The sequence below is a fragment of the Amblyraja radiata genome, chromosome 14 (genome assembly GCF_010909765.2).
Source record: "Amblyraja radiata isolate CabotCenter1 chromosome 14, sAmbRad1.1.pri, whole genome shotgun sequence".
Classification (NCBI taxonomy): domain Eukaryota; kingdom Metazoa; phylum Chordata; class Chondrichthyes; order Rajiformes; family Rajidae; genus Amblyraja; species Amblyraja radiata.
In genome coordinates this window covers 52,132,547-52,155,353 of record NC_045969.1, presented here as the reverse complement: position 1 = coordinate 52,155,353, position 22,807 = coordinate 52,132,547, and the positions used below count along the sequence as shown (strand labels likewise).

Here is a 22,807-nt window from a genome sequence, read left to right as displayed (position 1 = left end):
ACCTCCCTCGAGCTTGAAGGAGAGTTCCAGCCACCTCATACGACCTCCTAGGAACTTGTGTCGACCATGCTGCGTGTTTGAGTCCAGGTCAAACTCTTCTAAACTTGCAGCTTAGGCCGCCCAAGTGGGATAGCCCCTTTCGAATGGAGGACAAGGCAGGTGGAACCAAGGAAGCATGGATTACGAGAGAAATTGAGGCTCTGGTCAGGGAAAAATGAGGCATGGATCAGGTAGCTGGGATCAAGTGTGTCACTGGAGGAGTTCTGGGGGACTGTGGAGCATACTTAAGAATGAAATAAGGAGGACAAAAATGGGGCAAGAGATAGTTCTAACAGATAAGATTAAGGAGAATCCAAAAGTATTTTATAAGTACTTTGAAGGAAAGAGGGTAACTAGGGAAAATATATGGCCTAGTGGAAACCAAAGTGGTCTTCTACAGCTGTACAAGGTGTTGGTGAAGCACATTTGGAGTATTGCATGCAATTTTGATCACCCCCTGTCGGAAGGATATATTATGTTTATGTTGCCAGAACTGGAGGGCTCTGAGCTATAGGGATAGATTGGCCAGGCCAGGACTGTATTCCTGCAGTGCAGGTGAATGAGGTGTGATGTGATGTTATAGAGGTGTATAAGATCTTGAGGGAAATCGTGATGATCATAGGGAGAATGCCAGAATTGGGGAATCAAGAAATGGAGGACATACGTTTAATGTGATAGGGGATAGATTTAATATAAATCTGAGGGGCAACTTTTACACTCAGAGCGTGGTGGACACATGGAACGAGCTGCCAGAGGAGCTAGTTGAGGCTGGTGTAATAAGAATATTTAAAAATACATGGACATGTGCACGGATAGGAGATGTTTAGAGGGATGTGGATCAAATGCGGACAAATGGGATTAGCTTAGTTACGGCACTTTGGTTGGCATGGATGAGTTGAGCTAGTGTTGATGGGGAAGGTTAAAACTAATTTCCAGGCACTAAGTAGATGTACATTTAGCCGACTAGTTCAGCCAAATATTGAAAGGGAATTAGGACAGTTCAGTCGGCAGTGTAAACACATCAGTGATGAGAGAAACAATAACATCAATGCCACATTACTTTTATTTTTATGGATCCAAAGCAAATGAACCTAGAGCATTCATTAGCACAAGGCAGAATGATATCTTTGCTATGACAGGGACATGGTTGAGCAAAGGCAGGACTGATAACTCAGCATTTAGTTTAGTTTAGAGATGCAGTGCGGAAATAGGCCCTTCAGCCCACTGAGGCTGCATCGACCAGCGATCCTCGCACATTAACACTACCCTACACAAACTGGGGATAATTTCACATTTACACCAAGCCAATTAACGTACAAGCCTGTACGTCTTTGGAGTGTGGGAGGAAACCGAAGATCTCGGAGAAAACCCATGCAGGTCACGTGGTGACCATACAAACTCCATAAAAACAAGCACCTGTAGTCAGGATCAAACCCAGGTGTCTCTGACACTGTAAGGCAATAGCTGTACTGCTGCACCATGCCACCATAGGGTATAACATCTTAAGGCATGAGAGGGAATGGGGAGGGTGTGTAAAAGAGGAGGTGTTGTTGCAATTTAGATGAAGAAGCCAATATTACACTAATAACTAAGGAGAAGGCCCTTCAAATGAGCCCATATGTATAGAACCGAGGAACAAATAGGAGTAATTACATTGTTGAGGTGATATTACAGTCCTCCTAGCAGTCAGCATGAAATGGTGGAGCAGACACATGGATAATTCACTGTGAATATAAGAGTGATAGAATTATAGTGGCAAGAGATTTCTCCACTATTGATTGGGACCATTTTAGTGTGAAAGGCTCAGAAAGGATAAAATCTTTAAAGTGAATCGAGGAGAGACTTTTGGACTGCTGAGTGCCCCAGCTGCAGTTTGTTCAACAAGAGAAGGGGCAGTATTGGTCCCCATCTCAGGGAATGTAGGCGGGCATGTAGTTGGAGTGTGAGCGGGGGAACACTTTGGAGATAATGAAAATATTTGTCATTTTGAGTACTTAGTCATAGAGTCATAGAGTGTACAGTGTGGAAACAGGCCCTTCGGTCCAACTTGCCCACACTGACCAACGTGTCTTAGCTACACTGGTCCCACCTGCCCATGTTTAGCCCATATCCCTCCAAACCTGTCCTAATCCATGTATCTGTCTAACTGTTTGTTAAATGTTGCAATAGTCCCTGCCTTAACTACCTCCTCTGGCAGCTCGTTCCATTCGCTCACCACCCACCCTTTGTGTAAGAAAGTTACCCTTCAGATTTGTTTTATGGAAAGTAATAATGGATAAGGACAGCCCATGAATTGGGGTGTTGGACACAGGGAAGGCCGATTTCAATATCGTAAGGAGGTGTCTGCCACAAGTGAACAGAGCACAGTTACTTGCATGTAAGACTACAATATTTACATTTGAAATAGTGAGTGTTCAGAGTCAATGTGTTCACCTCTGGGTGAATGGAAATAGCAGCAAGCTCAGGGAATCCCAGGTGACAAGGATTATGGCAGGGCTTTGCGGAGTGTTGTGGAGCAGAGGGATCGAGGAGTGCAGATGCAGAGTTCCCTGAAAGTTGCATCGCAGCTAGTTACGGTGTTCAAGAGGCCTTTGGTGCATTGACCTTCATCAGTCAGGGTATTGAGTATAAAAGGTGGGATATAGTCATAGAGCACGGAGAAAAGGCCTTTCAGTCCAAGATGCCCCATCTACAAGCTCCACTTGCCCCCCTTTGGCCCATATCTCTCCAAACCTTTCCTATCCATGTGCCTTTCCAAATGCCCTTAAAATGATGTTATTGTACCTGCCTCAACTACCTCCTCTGGCTGCCTTCTCTATATTCCTACCACCCTTTGTGTGAAAAGATTGTCTGTCAGGCTCCTAATAAATCTTTCCCCTCTTACCTTAAACGTACGTCCCCTGGTTTTGTTTCCCCAATTCTGGGTAAAAGACTGTACATTTAGCCTATTTTCCCCCTCACTTCTATGAGATCACCCTTTATCCTCCAATGCTCCAAGGGACAACGTTCTAGCCTGCCCGACCTCTCCCTGTAGCTCAGGCCCTCAAGTCCTGGCAATATCCCTGTATGTCTTCAACACAGGCTTTCCAGCTCAACAACATCCCTTGTGCCGCAGGGTGACCAAAACTGAACACAATACTCCAAATGCAGCCCCACACGTGAACAACTCTAACATAACATCCCAACTTCCAAATACTCTGACTGGTGAAGACTGATGTACCAAAAGCCTTCTTAATCAACATCCCAACCTGTGACGCCACATTAAGGGACCATGTACCTGCACTCTTAGATCAGTCTGCTCTACAACACTCCCGAAGGCCCTGCCATTTATTGAGAAGTTCCTACCCTGGTTTGACTGTCCAAAAGGCAACACCTTGCACTTAACTATTTTAAAGTTCATTAACCATTCTTCAACCCACTTGCCCAACTGATCGAGATACTGCTGTAATTTTTAATAACTATCTTTGCTATCTGCGATACCACCCACTTTAGTGTCATCTGCAAGCTTGCTAGTTATACCGTCCATTCTCATCCAAATCATTGACTTAAACCACATACAGCGATGGGCCCAGCAACAATCGCTGAGGCACACCACTCATTATAGGTCTCCAGTCCAAAAAACAACCTTAAATTATCATACTCAGTCATGAAGCCAATTCTCTATCCTGTCAGCTTAGATCCCATCTGGTTGAATCTTCCAGAACAGCCTACCACATTGAACCTTATCAAATGCTTAGACAGTCTGAAGAAGGGTCTCGACCTGAAACGTCACCCATTCCTTCGATCCAGAGATGCTGCCTGTCCAGCTGAGTTACTCCAGCATTTTGTGTCTAGCATCGGATAACCAGCATCTGCAGTTCCTTCCTACATTTATCAAATGCTTTGCTGAATTCCGTATAGACAATGTCGCTGTCTTTGCCCTCAACAACATTTTTGGCTACTTCAAAAAAACATAAAACCATGCGGACTATCCCTAATCAGCCCCTGTCATACCTTCTCCCTCAGAGTTCACTCCTATAACTTGCCAGTGTGGTGTTATGTTACAGTTGTACAAAACATTGCCAAGGCTGCATTTGGAATGTGGTGTTCAGTTTTGGTTCCCCTGCAACAGGAAGCATGTTGTTAAACTGAAAAATAATGCAGAGATGATCTCCAGGCATGTTGCCAGGACCTGGGGGTCTGAGCTATAGGGAGAGGTTGGGCAGGTGAGGAGTTTATTCCTTGGAGCGCAGGAGGCGGTGGGGTAATTTTATAAAGGCGTATAAGATCATGAGAGGAATAAATAGAGTGAATGCAGATAATCTTTTACCCAGAGTAGGGGAATCAAGAACCAGAGGACATAGGTTTAAAGAAAGAGGAGCCAGATTTAATAGAAACCTGAGGGGCAAAATTTTCACACAAAGGTGGTGTGTGTTTATGGAACAAACTGGCAGAGAAGATAGTATAAGAAGGTGCTATAACAAAATTGAAAATAATTTGGCCAGGTATATGGATAAGAAAGGTTTAGAGGGATATGGGCCAAATATGGGCAGGTAGGACTTGTGTAGGTGGGAAATCTTTGTCAGCATGGGCAAGTTGGGCCGATGGGCCTATTTCCATGCTATATGACTCTATGACACTATGACATTTAGCACACCATTGCCTCTGCTTCCTTAGAAGGCTTAGGAAGTTTGTCATGTCCCCAACAACCCTCACCAACATGTACAGATGCGCCATAGAAAACATTTTATCGGGATGCATCACAGCTTGGTTTGGGAAAAGCTCCATCCAGGACCCCAAGTAATTGCAGTGAATTATGAAGGCACCATCACACAAACCAACCTCCCTTCCATTGACTCCATGTATACCTCACGCTGCCTTGACAAGTCGCTCCCTGGCCACTCCCTCGTCCCCCCACAACTGAAACGTCTTTACAGTGGGCCAAATGTGCTTCAGCCTTACTCAAAGGTCCCAATTTACATGCGCCACTGCTACCAAGTCCAAGGCACCCATCTTCTTTCAGGAAGGTTCTTTGGATGTCGAGAAGCTGGGATTGTTCCCATCCCAAAATTGCCAGCGAAATTGCAGTGAATTGTGGACGCAGCCCAGACCATCACACAAACCCACCTCCCTTCCATTGGCTCCATTTATATCGGAGAAAAGAGTTTCACTGAAGAGATTGAATGACATGCTTCACGGTTGCCATTTACAAAACAGGATCACAAACCAGAACTTTCCTCGAGGCAACTGTGAACACATCAATAAATTCTTCACTGACTTCTCCCTGTGATTGCCTCCATGGACAGAATATCTGGCCTCAGAAACTCTTGACGCCCTACATTGTTAACCAACTTCAAGAAAGCATGAATGCACACCAATGCCTCGACTTCCTTAGAAGGCTTAGGTAGTTCGGCATGCCCCCAACAACTCTCACCAACTTCTACAGATGCGCCGTAGGAAGAATTTTGTCAGGATGCACCATGGCTTGGTTTGGGAACAGCTCCATCCAAAACTGCAAGAAATTGCAGTGAATTGTGGACGCAGCCCAGACCATCACGCAAACCAACTTCCCTTCCATTGACTCCATTTATACCTCACGCTGCCTCGGCAAGGCCAGCAGCATAATCAAGGACGAGTCGTACCCTGGCCACTCCCTCTTCTCCCCTCTCCCATCAGGCAAAAGGTATAGAAGTGTGAAAACGCATACCTCCAGATTCAGGGACAGTTTCTTCCCAGCTGTTATCAGGCAACTGAATCATCCTACCCCAACCAGAGAGCAGTGCCGAACTACTATCTACCTCATTGGTGACCCTTGGACTATCCTTGATCGAACTTTGCTGGCTTAACCTTCCACTACACGTTATTCCCTTATCATGTTTCCATACACTATAAATGGCTCGACTGTAATAATATATTGTCTTTCCGCTGACTGGATAGCACGAAACAAAAGCTTTTCACTGTACCTCTGTACACGTGACAATAAATTAAACTATAGACTGGATTTTGGAACCCACTGCCTGAATGGGAAATGGAAGCCTCAACTCTCATAACAGATAAGAAGCATGTAGACTCACACTTTATTTGCCATGGCAGAGAAGGCTATAAATTAATAATTATTGTAGAGAGGTAATTGTTGGTCAACCTGAATATTATGGGTTAAAAATCCTACTTCTTTGCTATGACTTTGACTTTGCAACAATAATTCACTGACTATAACTCTGGGAATCAGCCCAAAATGCGGACGTCCAAACTGGCATCGCTATACTAATTGGGCTAAAGAAATATTAACCGCTAATATGAAACACTATTAATTGGCATTAAATAATCCACCTTTGATCTTCTCTTCTTCATTCTATCTCTGCAGTCTTTTAAATTTCAAGTCCGATGTCACATAATCTCCATTTCGTGATTAAGCTAATCTCATTCACCCTTTTCCACGGTAATAATATTATAAATGGAAGATGTATAAATAGTAGTGAATAAGAGCTGAACAATGCCATGTGCATTAGATCAATTTGTTTAGCAGTTTGTCAGTTTAGTTCACTTACCGAGGTACAGTGAAAAATGTTCACCAATTTGTCTGGACATCTTGTAAAATAAGGGGTGAGTCTGACACCCCCCCCCCCAAAAAAAACTCTTAATACAATAACAGCTGAGCAAAACTTTAGACAGGTTTGCTTTGGCTGGCATTGGTTTCTTCCAAGACAGGTGAGAGCAAACAGCATTAATAAATGCATAATTTATGATATTATTATTGCAACATCTTATTGCGGCAGCATACCAATTTATTGATTCTTTTATACTATTTTCAGCAAGTACTTTACTTTAATGTTCATCTTTACCCATGCATTTCATTAATTGACACGATACGTGTTGTAGTAACAAAGGAAATTCATGCTGAAGAAAGCATACAACAGTGGGCGCCTCAATGAGGCTCGCACTATTGTCATTCCTGAACCACACATAAGGTACGTCACTGAAAAATCAACTTCAATGCATGTTTCCTTGTCATTAAGAGTAACCATGAACAACTATGCAATTATATGTTCTCTCTCCCTTAACCAGCGTGGTAAAATGGTGAGGGAAAGAACTGCAGATGCTGGTTTAAATCAAAGGTAGACTCCTGATGAGTGAATAGGGAATGAGTGAATCGTGAATAGAGCAACAATGAGCAACAGGCGAGAAGGTAAATAGATGAATTTATCATTTTAGGACAGACAGACAGACAGACAGACAGACAGACAGACAGACAGACAGACAGACAGACAGACAGACAGACAGACAGACAGACAGATAGATAGATAGATAGATAGATAGATAGATAGATAGATAGATAGATAGATAGATAGATAGATAGATAGATAGATAGATAGATAGATAGATAGATAGATAGATAGATAGATACTTTATTGTTACATGTACCATGAAGGTACAGTGAAATTCTTTGTTTTTGAATACACAGTACACATAAAAGGTGCCACAAGGCGCAGACAAAGTTACAAAGTACACTTTAATATTGTTAGTAAATAATATTGAAAGCAGGGCACTTACCAGCAAACCTGACGGTAATGAACCGTTCAATTTCAACTGAAGGAGATGTTAAACAATTACAAGAAACCACTGAGGCTGAATGCTATCGTCTCTATTCTAGTGCAGTTTATTGAATAATCTTGGAATGAACGAGTCTTAGTGGACTCAGACATAAGTAAATACTACTGATCCTTATCAAGCAAAGCAAATAGCAATCACTGAAGCTGGCAGCATATTGAACAATAGATTATACAGTGAGTGATGGGTATGGTTCTCATCATTGGGAAACATCTGACAAATTCAAAATAGCGAAGCAGTTCAGAGAATAAGCATACACTTAATGCCCCAGAGGTCCAGATATTCAGGAAAGACTGGAGAAACAATGGATTTTAAACAGGAGAGAAGGTAACTGAGAATTGATTATAAAGATTTAAATATAGATGAATGTTGAGGCACAGAGATAACGAATACAAAAATATCTTAAATTCAGCTGTGGGGGTAGATCCAGGCAGCACAGCTTCAAATATGAAAGATATTTTCAGTCAATAGATAGTAAGAAATTATGCTGCACAATAGCACAAATGGTTTACATTTAATTTAGTGAACCACTCTTTAATAGTTCATGGGAATGTTAACAAACTTTTTTTTTTAAATCCAGGTATCACAAAAAAGAAATACTAGAACAGATAAATTAAACTTTAATCGAAGAGCAGGTTTTAAGGGCGGCACAGTGGCGTAGTGCTAGAGCTACTGCCTTACAGCACCAGAGACCCGGGTTCAATCCTGGCTTTGGGTGCTGACTGTACGGAGTTTGTACTTTCTCTCTGTGACCTGCATGTGTGTTCTCCAGGGACACCGGTTTCTTCCCTCACTTTAAAGACGTACTGGTTTGTAGGTTCATTAGCTTGGTGTAATTGTGAAAATTGTCCCCAGACGGTGTAGGGAAGTGTTAATGTGCGGGGATTGCTGGTCGGTGCGGACTCGGTGGGCCGAAGGGCCTGTTTCCGCGCTGTTTCCGTAATACTAAAAACTAAGAAAAGTCGCTTCATAGACGATAAAGAGATACCACATGGGGTCATAACTGAAAGAATGCAGAAATCGTGGGAAGTTTCAAGACAGTGTAAGAATGTACAAATGGGAAAGGAATTGCATGTAAGGATAAGAAATTTCAAACTGAGACATCACCACACTTGTTGTTATGGATGAAACCAAAGGCAAGGGAGAAGATTGAATACTGGCTGGTACATATTAGTTTCTGGGCAGTAGAATTTGGACAACCCCAAGTTTGAGAATGACACAAGGCTGGTGCACAAAACCAAGAGTGCATTGAAATTGTTGTGTTGAAAAGTAACAAAAAAATACATTACTGAGCAAAGATTTTGTTATTCCCAATAATGGAAGGTTTGTTTTTGATCAAAATTGGAAGTTCACCAGGAATCGAAACAAAACAGAGTGACAGGTAGGAGAGGAAGGGAGCAGTGGATGGATGACATTCAGTAGATAAACAGGAATAAACTTCAGGTCACTCAAGGAATAATTGTGCAGCAGGAAGAACATTATTATAAGCAATTTGTGCATGACTGGAATCAGAAAAGAGCGATGCTGCCTAGTTGGACAACAGAAAGAATATTGTAGGATGATGTTCCATTGTCAGCCATATCAGCAATAGAAAGAAATTTAAAGGGAAATATTGAGAGATGTTTTTAGCCATTTGTGTCTTAAGGGGCTGTCCCACTGTACGAGCTAATTCAAGTGTTCTCCCGAGTTATCCCTGATTCGAACTCAGAGAATTACGGTAATAGCCGCTTGTAGGTACTCGGGGCTGTCGTGGACATTTTTCAACATGTTGAAAAATCTTCACGAGTCTTCACGAGCTTACCGTGTTTCCCGAGTACCTGCCGTTAACATTACGAGTCGCTAAGAGACGTCCCGAGCTCCGACGTACCCCCTATGTACATTCTACGTGCTTACCACAAGTTTGATTTTTTTTTTAAACTCGGGAGAGCTCTTGAATTACCTCGTACAGTGGGACAGGCCCTTTAGCTAAGATCTGCTTCAGTGCTGTGACAGGACTGTGAACATGACACAACCACAGAGATGTCGGAAGATAGATATGGGTAAGTGAGGCCACAATGTATTCAAAGGACTAACGATTGTTAAAGGAGGCTTGAGTGAATCAACAAAGACGACCAGATATTATGCATACAAAATTTCCAGATCAACTTTAGAAATTATAATAGGATGATGAATTAAGATAGGCAGAAATAATTTGAAGAAGGGTCCTGATCCGAAACATCATCTATGCATGTTCTCAGGGGATGCTGCCTGACCCGCTGAGTTACTCCAGCACTTTGGGTCTTTTTTTTGGTAAACCAGCATCTGCAGTTCCTCTTTTCAACATATCGGCAGAATTAACAAGTTACTTTGGTATTGCCAAAGACAGATGGGTAAATTAGTAATTCGTTTCTGTATCAAAATTAGTAATTAGGTCCTTTGTTTGAATTATCCAAAATACATGAAAATTTCAGTTTCACCGTCTCATCCAAAACTGGATCCTGACATGCAGCCTGATGAACCAGAGGTGTTGAGGATGGGAGCGATGGAGCAGAGATTGCACAGCTCTATAGATTAGTTTAGTTTTAATTTAGTTTAGTTTATTGTCACGTGTACCGAGGTACAGTGAAAAGCTTTTGTTGTGTGCCATCCAGTCAGCGGAAAGACAATACATGATTATAATCGAGCCATTTGCAATGTACATTATAAGGGAATAACGTTTAGCGGAAGGTAAAGCCAGTAATGCCTGATCAAGGATAGTCCGAGGGCCACCAATGAGGTAGATAGTCGTTCAGGACTGCTCTGGTTGTGGTATCCAGTAATGAAGCAAAAATGAATCAAATTGCAGCCATAATGATAGATTTTTATTTTAGTGTCTGATTACAAGGCATCACCTGACTATGACAGAGAAATATCAGGCTGATTTCATTATGATCTACTAAGATTTTGTTCCAATTTTCAGTGGTAAACTGATGCCAGTTATGCCCGGATTCTAAATACATAATTTGACCATGTAATATCAGATGCAGTATTTACAACATAACAAGGTATTCAGACTAATTAACCTGGTGCATTAATAACAGCTAGCACTATTGTGCCATTTCCCCACCTATTTTCCAGGTGACTCAATATCCTTTTAGTTTCAAACAATGTTGTACTAAGACAAAAAGCAATTCTGATTTTCCATTACTGTTTCCAGGTTCTACATTCATGTTATCGCAATCATCTGTGTAACATCTTTCTATTAAACTCTCTATATTCTCTTTCTTCAACTTATTCATTTACAGGCTGAGGGCATCACTGACAACGTTGGCATTTATTGCTCGTCCATAATTACTGGATCGGGACGGTATGGTCAGCATCATGTTTTGCTCACAGTGTTACTGGACATGGAGCATCTCAATTGATGCTAAGATGCTCATAAACTGGTGTAAGGAAATCATATATCCCTAGATCATGATAACTCATTAGTGGATTGAATTTACAGTTTGGGTGCACAAGCTCATGTAATGTACAAAGAGATTGTGCGTCAATTGGAGGGGAATCTGTGGGTGGTGGCGTTCCCATGGTGCATATTGGTGGGAGGGATTGCAGTTTGAGAGGCATAGCCAGGATAATGCAATTAACACCCATGCATTTCCTTTTATGGAACATAGAACATCGACCATAGAACAGTACAGCACAGAAATGAGCCCCATGACCCACAATGTTTGTGCCGAACATGATGCCTAAATCTCACCTGCTTGTACATGATCCATATCCCTCTTTTCCCTGCCCTTCCATCACCTCTTAAATCCAACTATCATATCTGACTTTTGATGAATTTCTTAAAATATATAAATCAACACATGAAGATTAATTTAAATCACCTCGTCAAGATTTTGAACAATTCTGTCATAGCTTTCCTAACATTTCTTATTCTAATAAAATGGGAAACTTTAACACTGTCCACCTAGAAGAGGTTGAGCAGTTTAAATCAGTTTACATTCATCCATTTAAATCACATACTGTAGATCGACAGGCTACAATATTAAATGCACAATAGGTATCTAAGCAGCTCCTTCAAATAGATAGATCAAACTCGTAGTGTCTCATCTAGGTTCAACAATATTTCGCTTGGGCAGCTTACAACCCAGCGGTATGAATATTGACTTCTCTAACTTCTAGTAACCCTTGCTTTCCCTCTTTCTCCATCCCATCCCCATCCTATTTCTCCGACCAGTCTGACTGTCCTCCTGATTTAATTTTATCTTTGTATGCTTCATTGTCACCTTCCCCTAGCTAACAATGGTCTATTCTACTTTGTCCTTGATATTCGTCCCCTTTGATGTCGTGTTTTCACACCTTACCCTTCCATATCCTTCCGTGACTCTCAATCTAAAGAAGGGTCTTGACCAGAAACGTCACCCATTCCTTCTATCCAGTGATGCTGCCGGTCCCGCTGAGTTACTCCAGCATTTTGTGTCTATCTTTGGTGTAAAGCAGTATCTGCAGTTCCTTCCTACACAGAAAAGTAGTTGTCTGACAAGCCAGTAGAGGCAGATTTCAAGGTGCCCAAAATGTCTTGTTGTGGTATCATTCCTCCTCTGGGCTTCATATGGAAAATTCACAATAGAACAAGTAGGAATAGCCTGAATCAGGGTCTCAACTGCCCGCACCCCATCTACTATGTTTCTCTTGCTACTAGGGCGAGACGGTGGTGCAGCGGTAGAGTTGCTGCCTTACAGTGCTTGCAGCTCCAGAGACCCGGGTTTGATCCCGACTACGGGTGCTGTCTGTACGGAGTTTGTATGTTCTCCCTGTGACTGCATGGGTTTCCTCCGAGATCTTCGGTTTCCTCCCACGCTCCAAAGACCTACACATTTGTAAGTTGCTTGGCTTGGTATAAGTATAAAAATTGTCCCTAATGTGTGTAGGATAGTGTTAATGTGCGGGGATCTCTGGTCGGTGCAGACTCAGTGGGCCGAAGGGCCTGTTTCCGCTCTGTATCTCTAAACTAAACCTGAATTAGGTTAGTATGTTTGTGACTTCAGCAACATCCTGCTGATTTCCACCCAATGTTAAAATGAAGTCCTACATCTTTTAGGCTCTCCTCACCTCTGAGGACATCTTAGTAAACTTCTCCGCTAGGCTCCTTGCCTACTTAAATTAGGGTGGGCTAACATTGACCTAGAATGACAGATTTTCTGTGTTAATTTTCTCAGCATTTTCCATGGACCACACTAGGAACCATCGGACCCAGTCCATAACTTCAAAACCCAGGTTCCCAACATGAAATATCACTGAAGATAGACACAAGATGCTGGAGTAAATCAGGGGGACAGGCAGCATCTCTGGATAGAAGGAATGGGTGATGTTTCGGTCGCATCACCCATTCCTTCTCTCCGGTGATGCTGCCTGTCCAGTTGAGTTACTCCAGCATTTTGTCTGTATCTTTGGTGTAAACCAGCATCTGCAGTTCCTTCCTGAAACATCATCCATCTATTCCTTCCACAGATGCTGCCTGATCCACTGTGTTCCTCCAGCCTTTATCTATCCCGCCTCTGTTTTTGCAAAACAATCATGTTAATGCTTGAATAATCATGAACTATGAATGTATAATTTCCTTATATGATAAGAATGGAAGGTTTTTCTCAATCTATGAAATGTGAATTAGCTGGTTACCTATTCATTTTACCAATGAATCTTTGTATTATGGTCTGATTTATAAAGCTAAGATTCATTCTAGGGTTTTGAAATGGTAATTATCTTTTTATTACACTTTAAAATTTTAAATTTCAGAACATTGTCTATTCATCCTCTTTAAATTCTTTAAAGTTTGATCCTTTAGAGAATATTTACCTAGTTTTCCACCCAACATGCAAGGCATGATTTTTTCTGTATCAGGTTTTATCCAAAATCCCCCTTCATCTACTAACCTTTAACTTCCTGGTGTTGCTTGCAATCCTTCTGCATTCTAACAATGTTTCTTATTTCTCAGATGTCTTTAAATATTAATACCCACTCATGTCCCTTTGCTCCAGTCCAAATAATATAAGAGCTGTGAGACCCCTGAAGGAATTCAATATCCCTCCAGTCAGAAAATATATTCTAATAACCATCTAATTTTGCAGTTAACAATATTCTGATTAACACGATATGCCTTGAATTCATCACGATCTTTCTTTATGTCATGCCCAAAGAGAAAATCACAAGAATTACAAAGCGAAAATTGACTTCTTAGTCCATCAACATTGCATTCCTTTGTCTGTAAATTCTATTATATTTTCAAAATATTTTGTTGGAATTGATGGATGTAATATTTAACCGATTTCATAGAAAGTACAACAGAGAAAGAGGTTCCTTGGCCTGATAGATTCATCGTGGAGTTTATACATCTCATAAACTTCATATTACCCTAGTTCATGTAATTCTGACACCAACATCTATTTCTTTCTATCTTATATGCTTAGTAAATGTTAATTTGACTCAAATACTAATTCTCGCAAAGTGCATCATTTTAAATGTTATTTTGTTCACCGTTACCCAATTTAGTTTCTTCTTTCTTTCTTGTATCCAAACATGATTTCAATAAGTTTTTTAGATGTATGACTTTTATATCAAGGCTAATTTATAGACTGTGGCAGGACCTTCAAACACTACCTCTTTGATTTTGTCCCTGTACTCCAGAATACAAATCATCAAAGCCTGGTGTCTTTTACATTGAATGATCCAGGAGCATTTTAACGACATTCCTTCTCATCTGGAATGACATTTTCCTCCAGATCATGCAACTTTATACAACTTCATGATTTTGAGCAAATCTAGAAAAATCACCCTGTTAAACTCTACTCCACCTTTGTTCAAAGGCAAGATTTTCTTCTTAATTTACAGTTGATCCTATCATTGTGCTAACTGTTCTTTTGCTTTATAATTTTACATTACCAACAACCATCTCTTTGTATCTGCTTAGCATTTATTTTGCTAATTCTTTGCTAAAGGGCCTATATTTTTTAGGCGACTATTTTTTAGGCGACTATGCTGTCGCCACATGGTCGCCGGGGTATCACTGTATGGTCGTGAGTAGTCTCCTCAGACCCCAAAGAGTCGTAGCGTTTTTCTTGTCGCCACTGGATTTTCAACGTTGAAAATTTTTCGGAGAGAGTCGGCGACTATGGGTTTGACGCCAATGAGCATAGCTTGACTTCTCCTAACTTAGGTGCTGTCGTAGTTGTCGCCAGGTTAACGTAGGTTGTCGCCAGGTGACGTAGGTTGTCGCCGTGCTGACTTCTTTTCTTTTTGTTGTTAAAGTAATGATTATATTTCAAATTTTATTTCGAAGGGGGGCCCAGTCGCCGTTTTTTCAGCGACCTGCTACGACTATGACAGTCGCCGGCAGTCGCCTAAAACTAGCCTAAATGGGACAGGCCCTTCACTACTTTCGGTTATTATTTGCAAATTGTACGACATATGTCTCAGATTTAAATATCATCTTAATGTTTATCATTCATCCAAGGAATTTCACCTTTGTTGTGCCTTCTCTATTTCTGAGAAAATGCAACTCACCTTACAGTTTTATCTCCAATATACCCACTATCCTGGATGTTGCCAGGACTAGAGGGTGTGAGCTATAGGGAGAGGTTGAGTAGGATGGGTCTCTCATCCATGGAGCGCAGGAATATGAGGAGGGATCTTATAGAGGTGTATAAAATCATGAGAGGAATAGATCGGGTAGATACTCTTGCCCAGAGTAGTGGAATCGAGGACCAGAGGACATATGTTCAAGGTGAAGGGGAAATTTTTTAAAATGAATCTGTGGAGTAACTTTTTCACACAAAGGGTGGTGGGTGTATGGAACAAACTGCCAGAGGAGGTAGTTGAGGCTGGGACTATCCGATTTAAGAAACAGTTAGACAGGTACATGGATAGGATAGGTTTGGAGGGATATGGACCAAACGCAGGCAAGTGGGACCCGTGTAGCTGGGACATTGTTGGCCGGTGTGGGCAAGTTGGGCTGAAGGGCCTGTTTCCATACTGTTCGCTCTATGACTCTATGACTATGACTATCCGTCCAAGGCACATTTTCCTATGATTATCTAATTTAGCTACACTATTCCTCTGCTCGCTTTATTGAAGCCTGTTTTCTTCCAGTCAAACATCTTCACCCATAACTCTTGCTTTTCTTTTTCATTTTAAGTCTGAAACGAATTACATTATGATTTATATTCTCTTCTTGCTTTTTCCCATTATATTACTTCTTGTTCACTTTCATTTGAAGTAACTAGATCCTGAACGGCTTCCCTTTTTTAACCTAAAGGGATACTGATCCAGAAGCATCCTTAACACAATGAAAAATACCCCCTCCTTCCCCAAATACATCACCTTTACTTGCCTATCTTCACAAAATTACTCATCCATTAATATCACTTATTTACACAATTTGCCTACCTATCTCATGAACTTCCATGTTTCTATTGCTTGATGGTCTATAATAAACTTGTTAACAATTTGGGGCTTTAATTGCAGTCAAATAGTGCGCTTACATCTATGGATTTTACAACCATTATTCCATTATCAAATGAATGAGTCTGAAGAAGAGTCTCGACCCGAAACGTCACCCATTCCTTCTCTCCAGAGATGCTGCCTGTTACTCCAGCTTTTTGTGTCTACCTTCAATTTAAACCAGCATCTGCAGTTCTTTTTTACACATAAAATTACTGTACTTTGGCCGCCAGAATTTCATGCCACATTTTTGGAAATTTACAACAATTGTAATATTGTAATATTTAAGAGAATCACATACTAAAATTGGGGTTTTACACTACTATAAGTACCTATATGTATCTGTCATGTAAAGATATCTGTATAAGACGACAGATGGCATAATGGGCTAAGTGTTCGGCTGGCGACCGGAAGGTAGCCAGTTCGAATCCCGCTTGGAGTGCATACTGTCGTTGTGTCCTTGGGCAAGACACTTCACCCACCTTTGCCTGTGTGTGAATGTGTGTGAGTGATTGGTGGTGGTCGGAAGGGCCGTAGGCGCAGATTGGCAGCCACGCTTCTGTCAGTCTGGCCCAGGGCAGCTGTGGCTACAGAAGTAGCTTACCACCACCGAGTGTGACTGAGGAGTGAATGAATAATGCGATGTAAAGCTCCTTGAGTATTAGAAAGGCACTATATAAATCCCATCCATTATTATTATTACTATGTTATTTAAAAAATGTGGAGTACAGAGACACATTGGAGCCATAGAATCATGCAGCGTAGAAACAGGCCCTTCAGCCCAACTTGCACATGCTGACCAGCAATGCCCCATCTGCACAAGTCCCACCTGCCTGCATTTGGGCCATATCCCTCTAAACCTATCTTATCCATTTACCTGTCCAAAAAGTTTTTAAAACATTTTAAACACTAACTATGCCTCAACTATGCTTTCCGGCAACTTGTTCCATATGCCTACCACACTTTGTGTAAAAAGTTGCCCGTCGGGTTCATAATATATCTTTACCCCTCACCTTAAACCTATGTCCTCTGGTTCTTGATTCCCCTTCACTGGGTAAATGACTGTGCATTCACCCTATCTATTCCTTTCAACATCTTATACACCTCTATAAGATCACCCCTCATTCTCCTGCACTCTGGACAGTTTTATTAACATCAGTTTTTATTGATTATAGGTATAGTAAATAGAACATTTGCACAAAATTCAAGAAAAATAAAGCTCAATAATATGAAGATAAACTTTTCAGTTCTTTGTGTGAAAACGATACCTTACACCATAAGATTGATGGAATTATCTGAACTATGGACTATTATTTGGCACTTCACATTCAGAGATCATATTCAGTTGATAGTTATAGAGTCATAGAGTGATACAGTGTGGAAACAGGCTCTTCTGCCCAACTTGCCCACACCGGCCAACATGTGCCAGCTATACTAGTCCCACCTGCCAGTATTTGGTCCATATCCCTCCAAACCTGTCCCATCCATGTACCTGTCCAACTGTTTCTTAAATGCTGGGATAGTCCCAGCTTCAATTACCTCCTCTGGTAGCGTGGTTCATACACCCACCACCCTTTGTGTGAAAAAGCTACTCCTCAGATTCCAAATAAATTGTTTTCCTTCATCTAAAACCTATATCCTTTGGTCCTCGATTCACCTACTCTGGGCAAGTGTGTGCATCTACCTGATCTATTCCTCTCGTGATTTTATACACCACTATAAGATCACCCCTCATCCTCCTGCGCTCCAAAGAATAGAGTCCCATCTTCCTCAACCTCTCCCTATAGCTCAGACCCTCTAGAACTGGCAACATCCTCGTAAATCTTCTCTGTACCCTTTCCAGCTTAACAACATCTTTCCTATAACATGGTGCCCAGAACAGAACACAATACCCTAAATTCGGCCTCACCAACGCCATATACAACTGCAACATGGCCTCCGAACTTCTATACTCAATACTCTGACTGATGAAGACGAATGGCCATAAGCCTTTTTGACCACCCTATCTACCGTGCCTGCGACTCCACCTTCGAGGAACCATGCACGTTCACTCCTAGAGCCCTCTTCTCTACAACACTCCCCAGAGCCCTACCATTCATTCACTGTGTAGGTCCTGCCCATGTTAGACTTCCCAAAATGCAACACCTCACATTTCTCTCTATTAAATTCCATCAACCATTCCTCCGCCCACCTGGCCAATCGATCAAGATCCTGCTGCAATTTTTCACAACCATCTTCACTATCTGTAAAACCACTCACTTTTGTATCAACAGCAAACTTGCTAATCTTGCCGTGTACGTTCTCATCCAAATCATTGATATAAATGACAAACAGTAACGTGCCAAGCACCGAGCCCTGAAGCACACCACTAATCACAGGCCTCCAGTCCAAGCCAATGATACAAATAGGCTGCGAGCTGCACTGTGGCAACTCAGCGAGATTACTTATAACAGCACTTCTCAAATGCTTAACTCTCTCACTAATGGCAGCATGTCCATGGGAATCCACCTCTTCCAAAGTTCCCTTCTGAGTCACACAAAGTATCATGCCCTCTTTGTTACCTGTGGGTTTAAATCCTAAGTCTCCCTCCTAACATCCTTGTGGAGTGTATTTATCGCATAGACTGCAGGGACTCAAGAAGGTGTCTCAATAACTCCTCATGGAAAAAAATGGGACGTAATAATGCCCCAATTTCCAGCGATGTCCTCATCTCAATGCGTAACAAAAAAAATTACTGTTGCAGATGGAGGAGGGAGTTGGGGGTGTGGTGTGGGGTTGGTAAATGTAATCCTATCCTCATCAATAGAGCTGCTGTAGAGATGGCCAGCAGCTTCGAGTTCCTCAGTATTCATATCACCGATTACCTAACCTGGTCCCTCCATTCACACGGATGTGGTGCTCATGAAAGCACATCAGCCTATTTATTTTCTTAGGTGTTTGAGAAGACTTGGCATGCCCATAAGCATTCTTTATAACTTCTACAGGTATGTTATATGAAATATTCTGACGGGATGCATCTCAGCCTGGCATGGCATCTGCTACCTTCTACGCCACACTCTACAGCATACAATAAGCATTGCATGTAAGTCATCCAATCTGGTTAATCAGTGTGTAGTGCAGCATTCGGGTCTTGGAGCTGCACACCAAGCATTCAATTAGAGATTATTGGCATTCTTCTGATTTCCCCCCCATTAAATGCTCCTTATTTCAGTCCTACACGAACCTGCAGTGAATGGGCATTTGGTATTTCTAATCTCAACACCTAAAGGCTGGTTGATATCTTCAGCTTTGTTTTTTATTTTATTGTATTTGGTACCAGTAACATATATGCTGTTATATTACTAAATGCTTCAATTTCTTCTCTCCGGTGATGCTGCTTGTCCCGCTGAGTTACTCCAGCATTTTGTGTCTATCTTCGGTGTAAACCGGCATCTGCAGTTCCTTCCTACATGTTACTAAATGCATAGGGCTTCGTAATCTGTGCATTTCTGTTGAATTTCAAATAGTTTGGGTTCTGTGATTTTGCATATGAGGGACTTGAAATAAGGAGCAATGAATGTGAAAAAACTTGAAGGACGCCAATAATCTCTAATTGTCCAGGTAATTGTCAAAGGTGGATTGAGCTGATTGACCTGATCGGTTGACTTCCATGCAATGCTTATTGGGCGTTGTACAGTGGCATAAATATTCGGAGAATCATCAATCAATATTCATCAGGTGGAGTACTAGACATAAGCATTCACATGTATATCATCACATCTCCTTTACAAACGGGTTGCCTGTAACTCAAATGATCAACATGTTGCAACTGCGATTTCTTTCCCTTAATCCACATATTTATTGTTGGCGTTGGGAATAAGATCAAAGGTTGTGTTAATAGACATCTATTTTACCTCGCGTTACGTAACTCGGGGGAAATAGCATACCAGTTTGTTTTTTTCTTTTTATAAAGCAAATATTATGTCAACATTAGAAGGGGGGGGGGGGGGGCGTAACCTGCACATACACGTTTTTTTTTACTCTCATCAAAAGCGCTGGCTTCATTAATCGATTCGGGGCATACTGTTTTTGAAGGAAGCGTCAGCATATGACAAATAGCACCATCGTGCCAGTAAACGGATACTGCCTTCCAAATGACAAATTCGCGTTTGTACATTTGTGATATTCCAAATCGAATTGGACTGGCGTTGCAAAGTGAAGTTGCTACACTTCGCCCGAAGTTGGCAACAGGGGGTCTTCCAAAGTCGTCGTCCACCCCCCGCCCCCCCGCAAAAAAAAAAAACTGCTACGCTATATCCCCTCTTACACATGACAAATTGTAAATGCGAGGTCCCAGAACAGATTTAGACAATGGGCGGGGGCCGACTTGCTGCGCCGATTATTGGTCGCCCCGTTTTACCTTTAAAATTCGGTCTGATTCGGGCGTCGTATCCAGACGTCCTTCCCATCAGTTTATCCAGGAAATCCGAGGGGGACATGGTCTGCGAGGCCGGTTTGGCTGAAGACCTGGAATCATGTTCCTTGGAGAGGGCTAACCTGAAGAACACACAACCCGGCGTTAGGCAGATCCGCGCTGACAATTGGTTTCAGATACACAACATTGTGCCGTGTGGGCGACAACAAGGCAGCCCGTTTGAACGGAAATATTTTGGGGGGTTTCCCGGTATCAAATAGAGGATCAATACGTCCAGCAACAGCGTCCCCAGCCTGATTCTCATTTCAATTGCACATACGTTTTCCATGAAGCCCATGTGTTGAAAATTCATGTCAAAGACAGCTTTCACAGGAAGATACACATCAGTCATATTTTAATCTACACACGTTTCGTTCTGCTGAGAGCCACATTAACCAGAGCTTTTGAATGCATTCGGAATGCATACAAAGTAATACGGAGCTCCATCAAAGAGACCTCCCCAACGTAAAAACACACACAATTGAATTATTAATATATGTGATATTCATTTATAGCGGGATATACGAGGATATTTTATGGATTTTTCTATTATTCGGAACAATCAACCAATGTATGTCCAACCATCAAGAAAACAAATGAAATTGCGTGGCTACACTTCCAAATATTTACGATTATCTGATGCTGCTCGCAGCTCCGGGCTCAAAATACAATGGGATTTCAAGAACTTTCGCTCCACATAGCGTGCTGGTGAAGAGGGATAGTTGTCGCCCCTCCGCTAAAGGACAACAAATAAGGGGTGGGGGTGGGGAGCTTTACGTTAAGGTATCCCCCACGTTTCAGACTACAACTTCCAGCGTGTATGCTATATCGGGCTTCGATCGGTCACAACCCCTTTCACGAAGACTGGGAGATGCTTTGTTACTCCAATGCACGCCCAGAGGACAAGGATGCATAAGAAGTCTTCACTACGCGCTGTGCAATTCCCCATTGTTCGAGTCGCCGACCTGGTTATGCTCGCAACGTGAGAAAAAAGGCAACGGAGACCAAACGCACGGCAGGCAGCCCGTGTTAAATGCCGACCATACCTGAAGTTGCTGGTTTCCAGGAAGCACGCGAACACTGTTGTCAGGATTTTCACAACTGGTCGATGCATTCCGCCAAACTCTTATCTCCCTATCTGTCTGTCTGATATCGAGCGCAGTGTTCTGGAAACAACGGCTCTCCCCACCCCACCCCACCCCCTTCTTCAAATAAAAAACACTCGGCAAATCGTGTGGGGAAGTCAGATCCAACGCTTTCCACCCAAACAGTCGGCGAATGAGACGCGGGCGGAGGGAGGACAATGCAGGGCATCAGTCCTCAGTATCATCGTGCGCCGGGAGACTTGGAGATCGCGCTGTTGCTGTGGGGAGTGAGGAGCGTCAGAATGGCATCTTTTCCCAAAACCCCTCCGTAAACACGACGTCAGGGGAACGGGAGGAATCAAACTTCATGTTGAGGGAAGCGGTTGAGATTGGGCTCCCCTCCGGGAGGCGCCGGCACCATATTCGCTGGGGTTGAGGAGGGTGGGAGTGGGAGGGGGATAGAGGGCGGCTCAAGTCAGTGAAGAGCGGACCAGCCAGTGTATTTCAGCACTTGGACAGCTCCCGGGCTTGCAACTCCAACATCACGCATGTCTACAAGCCTCTATATGGGGACGTGACCGGCTTGCTAAGGAGCTCCAAGTGATCAGATGGATGGAGAAGTCCATGCGATTGAGGATTAGCAATGCGAAGTCATGTACAATCTCTTTCATCATTCTAATTCTGCAGACTGTAAATGGCTGATGCTAGAATGTTTGACAGACTTGTATGTAAACCATACAATGTACCTCCAATTCAAAGGAATCAGTACCATTTTGGGAAACCGAGAGCTGGTAACACATTGGTTAGCCTGGCATTTTTTCAACTGCGTTGTTGCCCACCTGTTAATACAAAGTTGCTCCATTCTCATTCTTATGGATTTTTGCTTTGCTATTCACTGCCCAATATGTTCGCCCAGATTCTAACAGACCAGCAATATAAGCTCCGGATGAACACCGGACTATTAAGAAACGATGGCGTTATATATAGGAGATGGCTAGATCTGGTACCTTTGTTTACAAATAGAAAGTTCACCTAATAAGACAGACACAAAGTGCTGGAGTAACTCAGCGGGACAGGCAGCTACTCTGGGGAGAAGGAATGGGTGACGTTTCGGGTCGAGACCCTTCTTCAGACTGAGAGGGCTCTATCTTCGGTTCAAATCAGCATCTGCAGTTCCTTCCTACAC

At 42.3% G+C, this 22,807-nt stretch overlaps 1 protein-coding gene across 1 annotated transcript in view; it reads right to left on the bottom strand.

Annotated features, from left to right (window-relative positions):
* The window catches only part of glra2 (glycine receptor alpha 2), a 225,165-nt gene extending 202,621 nt beyond the window's left edge, over positions 1-22,544 (bottom strand). Inside the window, exons 1-2 of the mRNA XM_033033354.1 lie at positions 21,583-22,544; positions 20,483-20,619 (exon numbers count right to left, since the gene is read on the bottom strand). Of these exons, the coding sequence (XP_032889245.1) occupies positions 20,483-20,619; positions 21,583-21,650 (205 nt within the window). The 5' untranslated portion in view covers positions 21,651-22,544. The remainder of the gene's footprint in view (positions 1-20,482; positions 20,620-21,582) is intronic.
* Between the last annotated feature and the right edge of the window lie 263 nt (positions 22,545-22,807).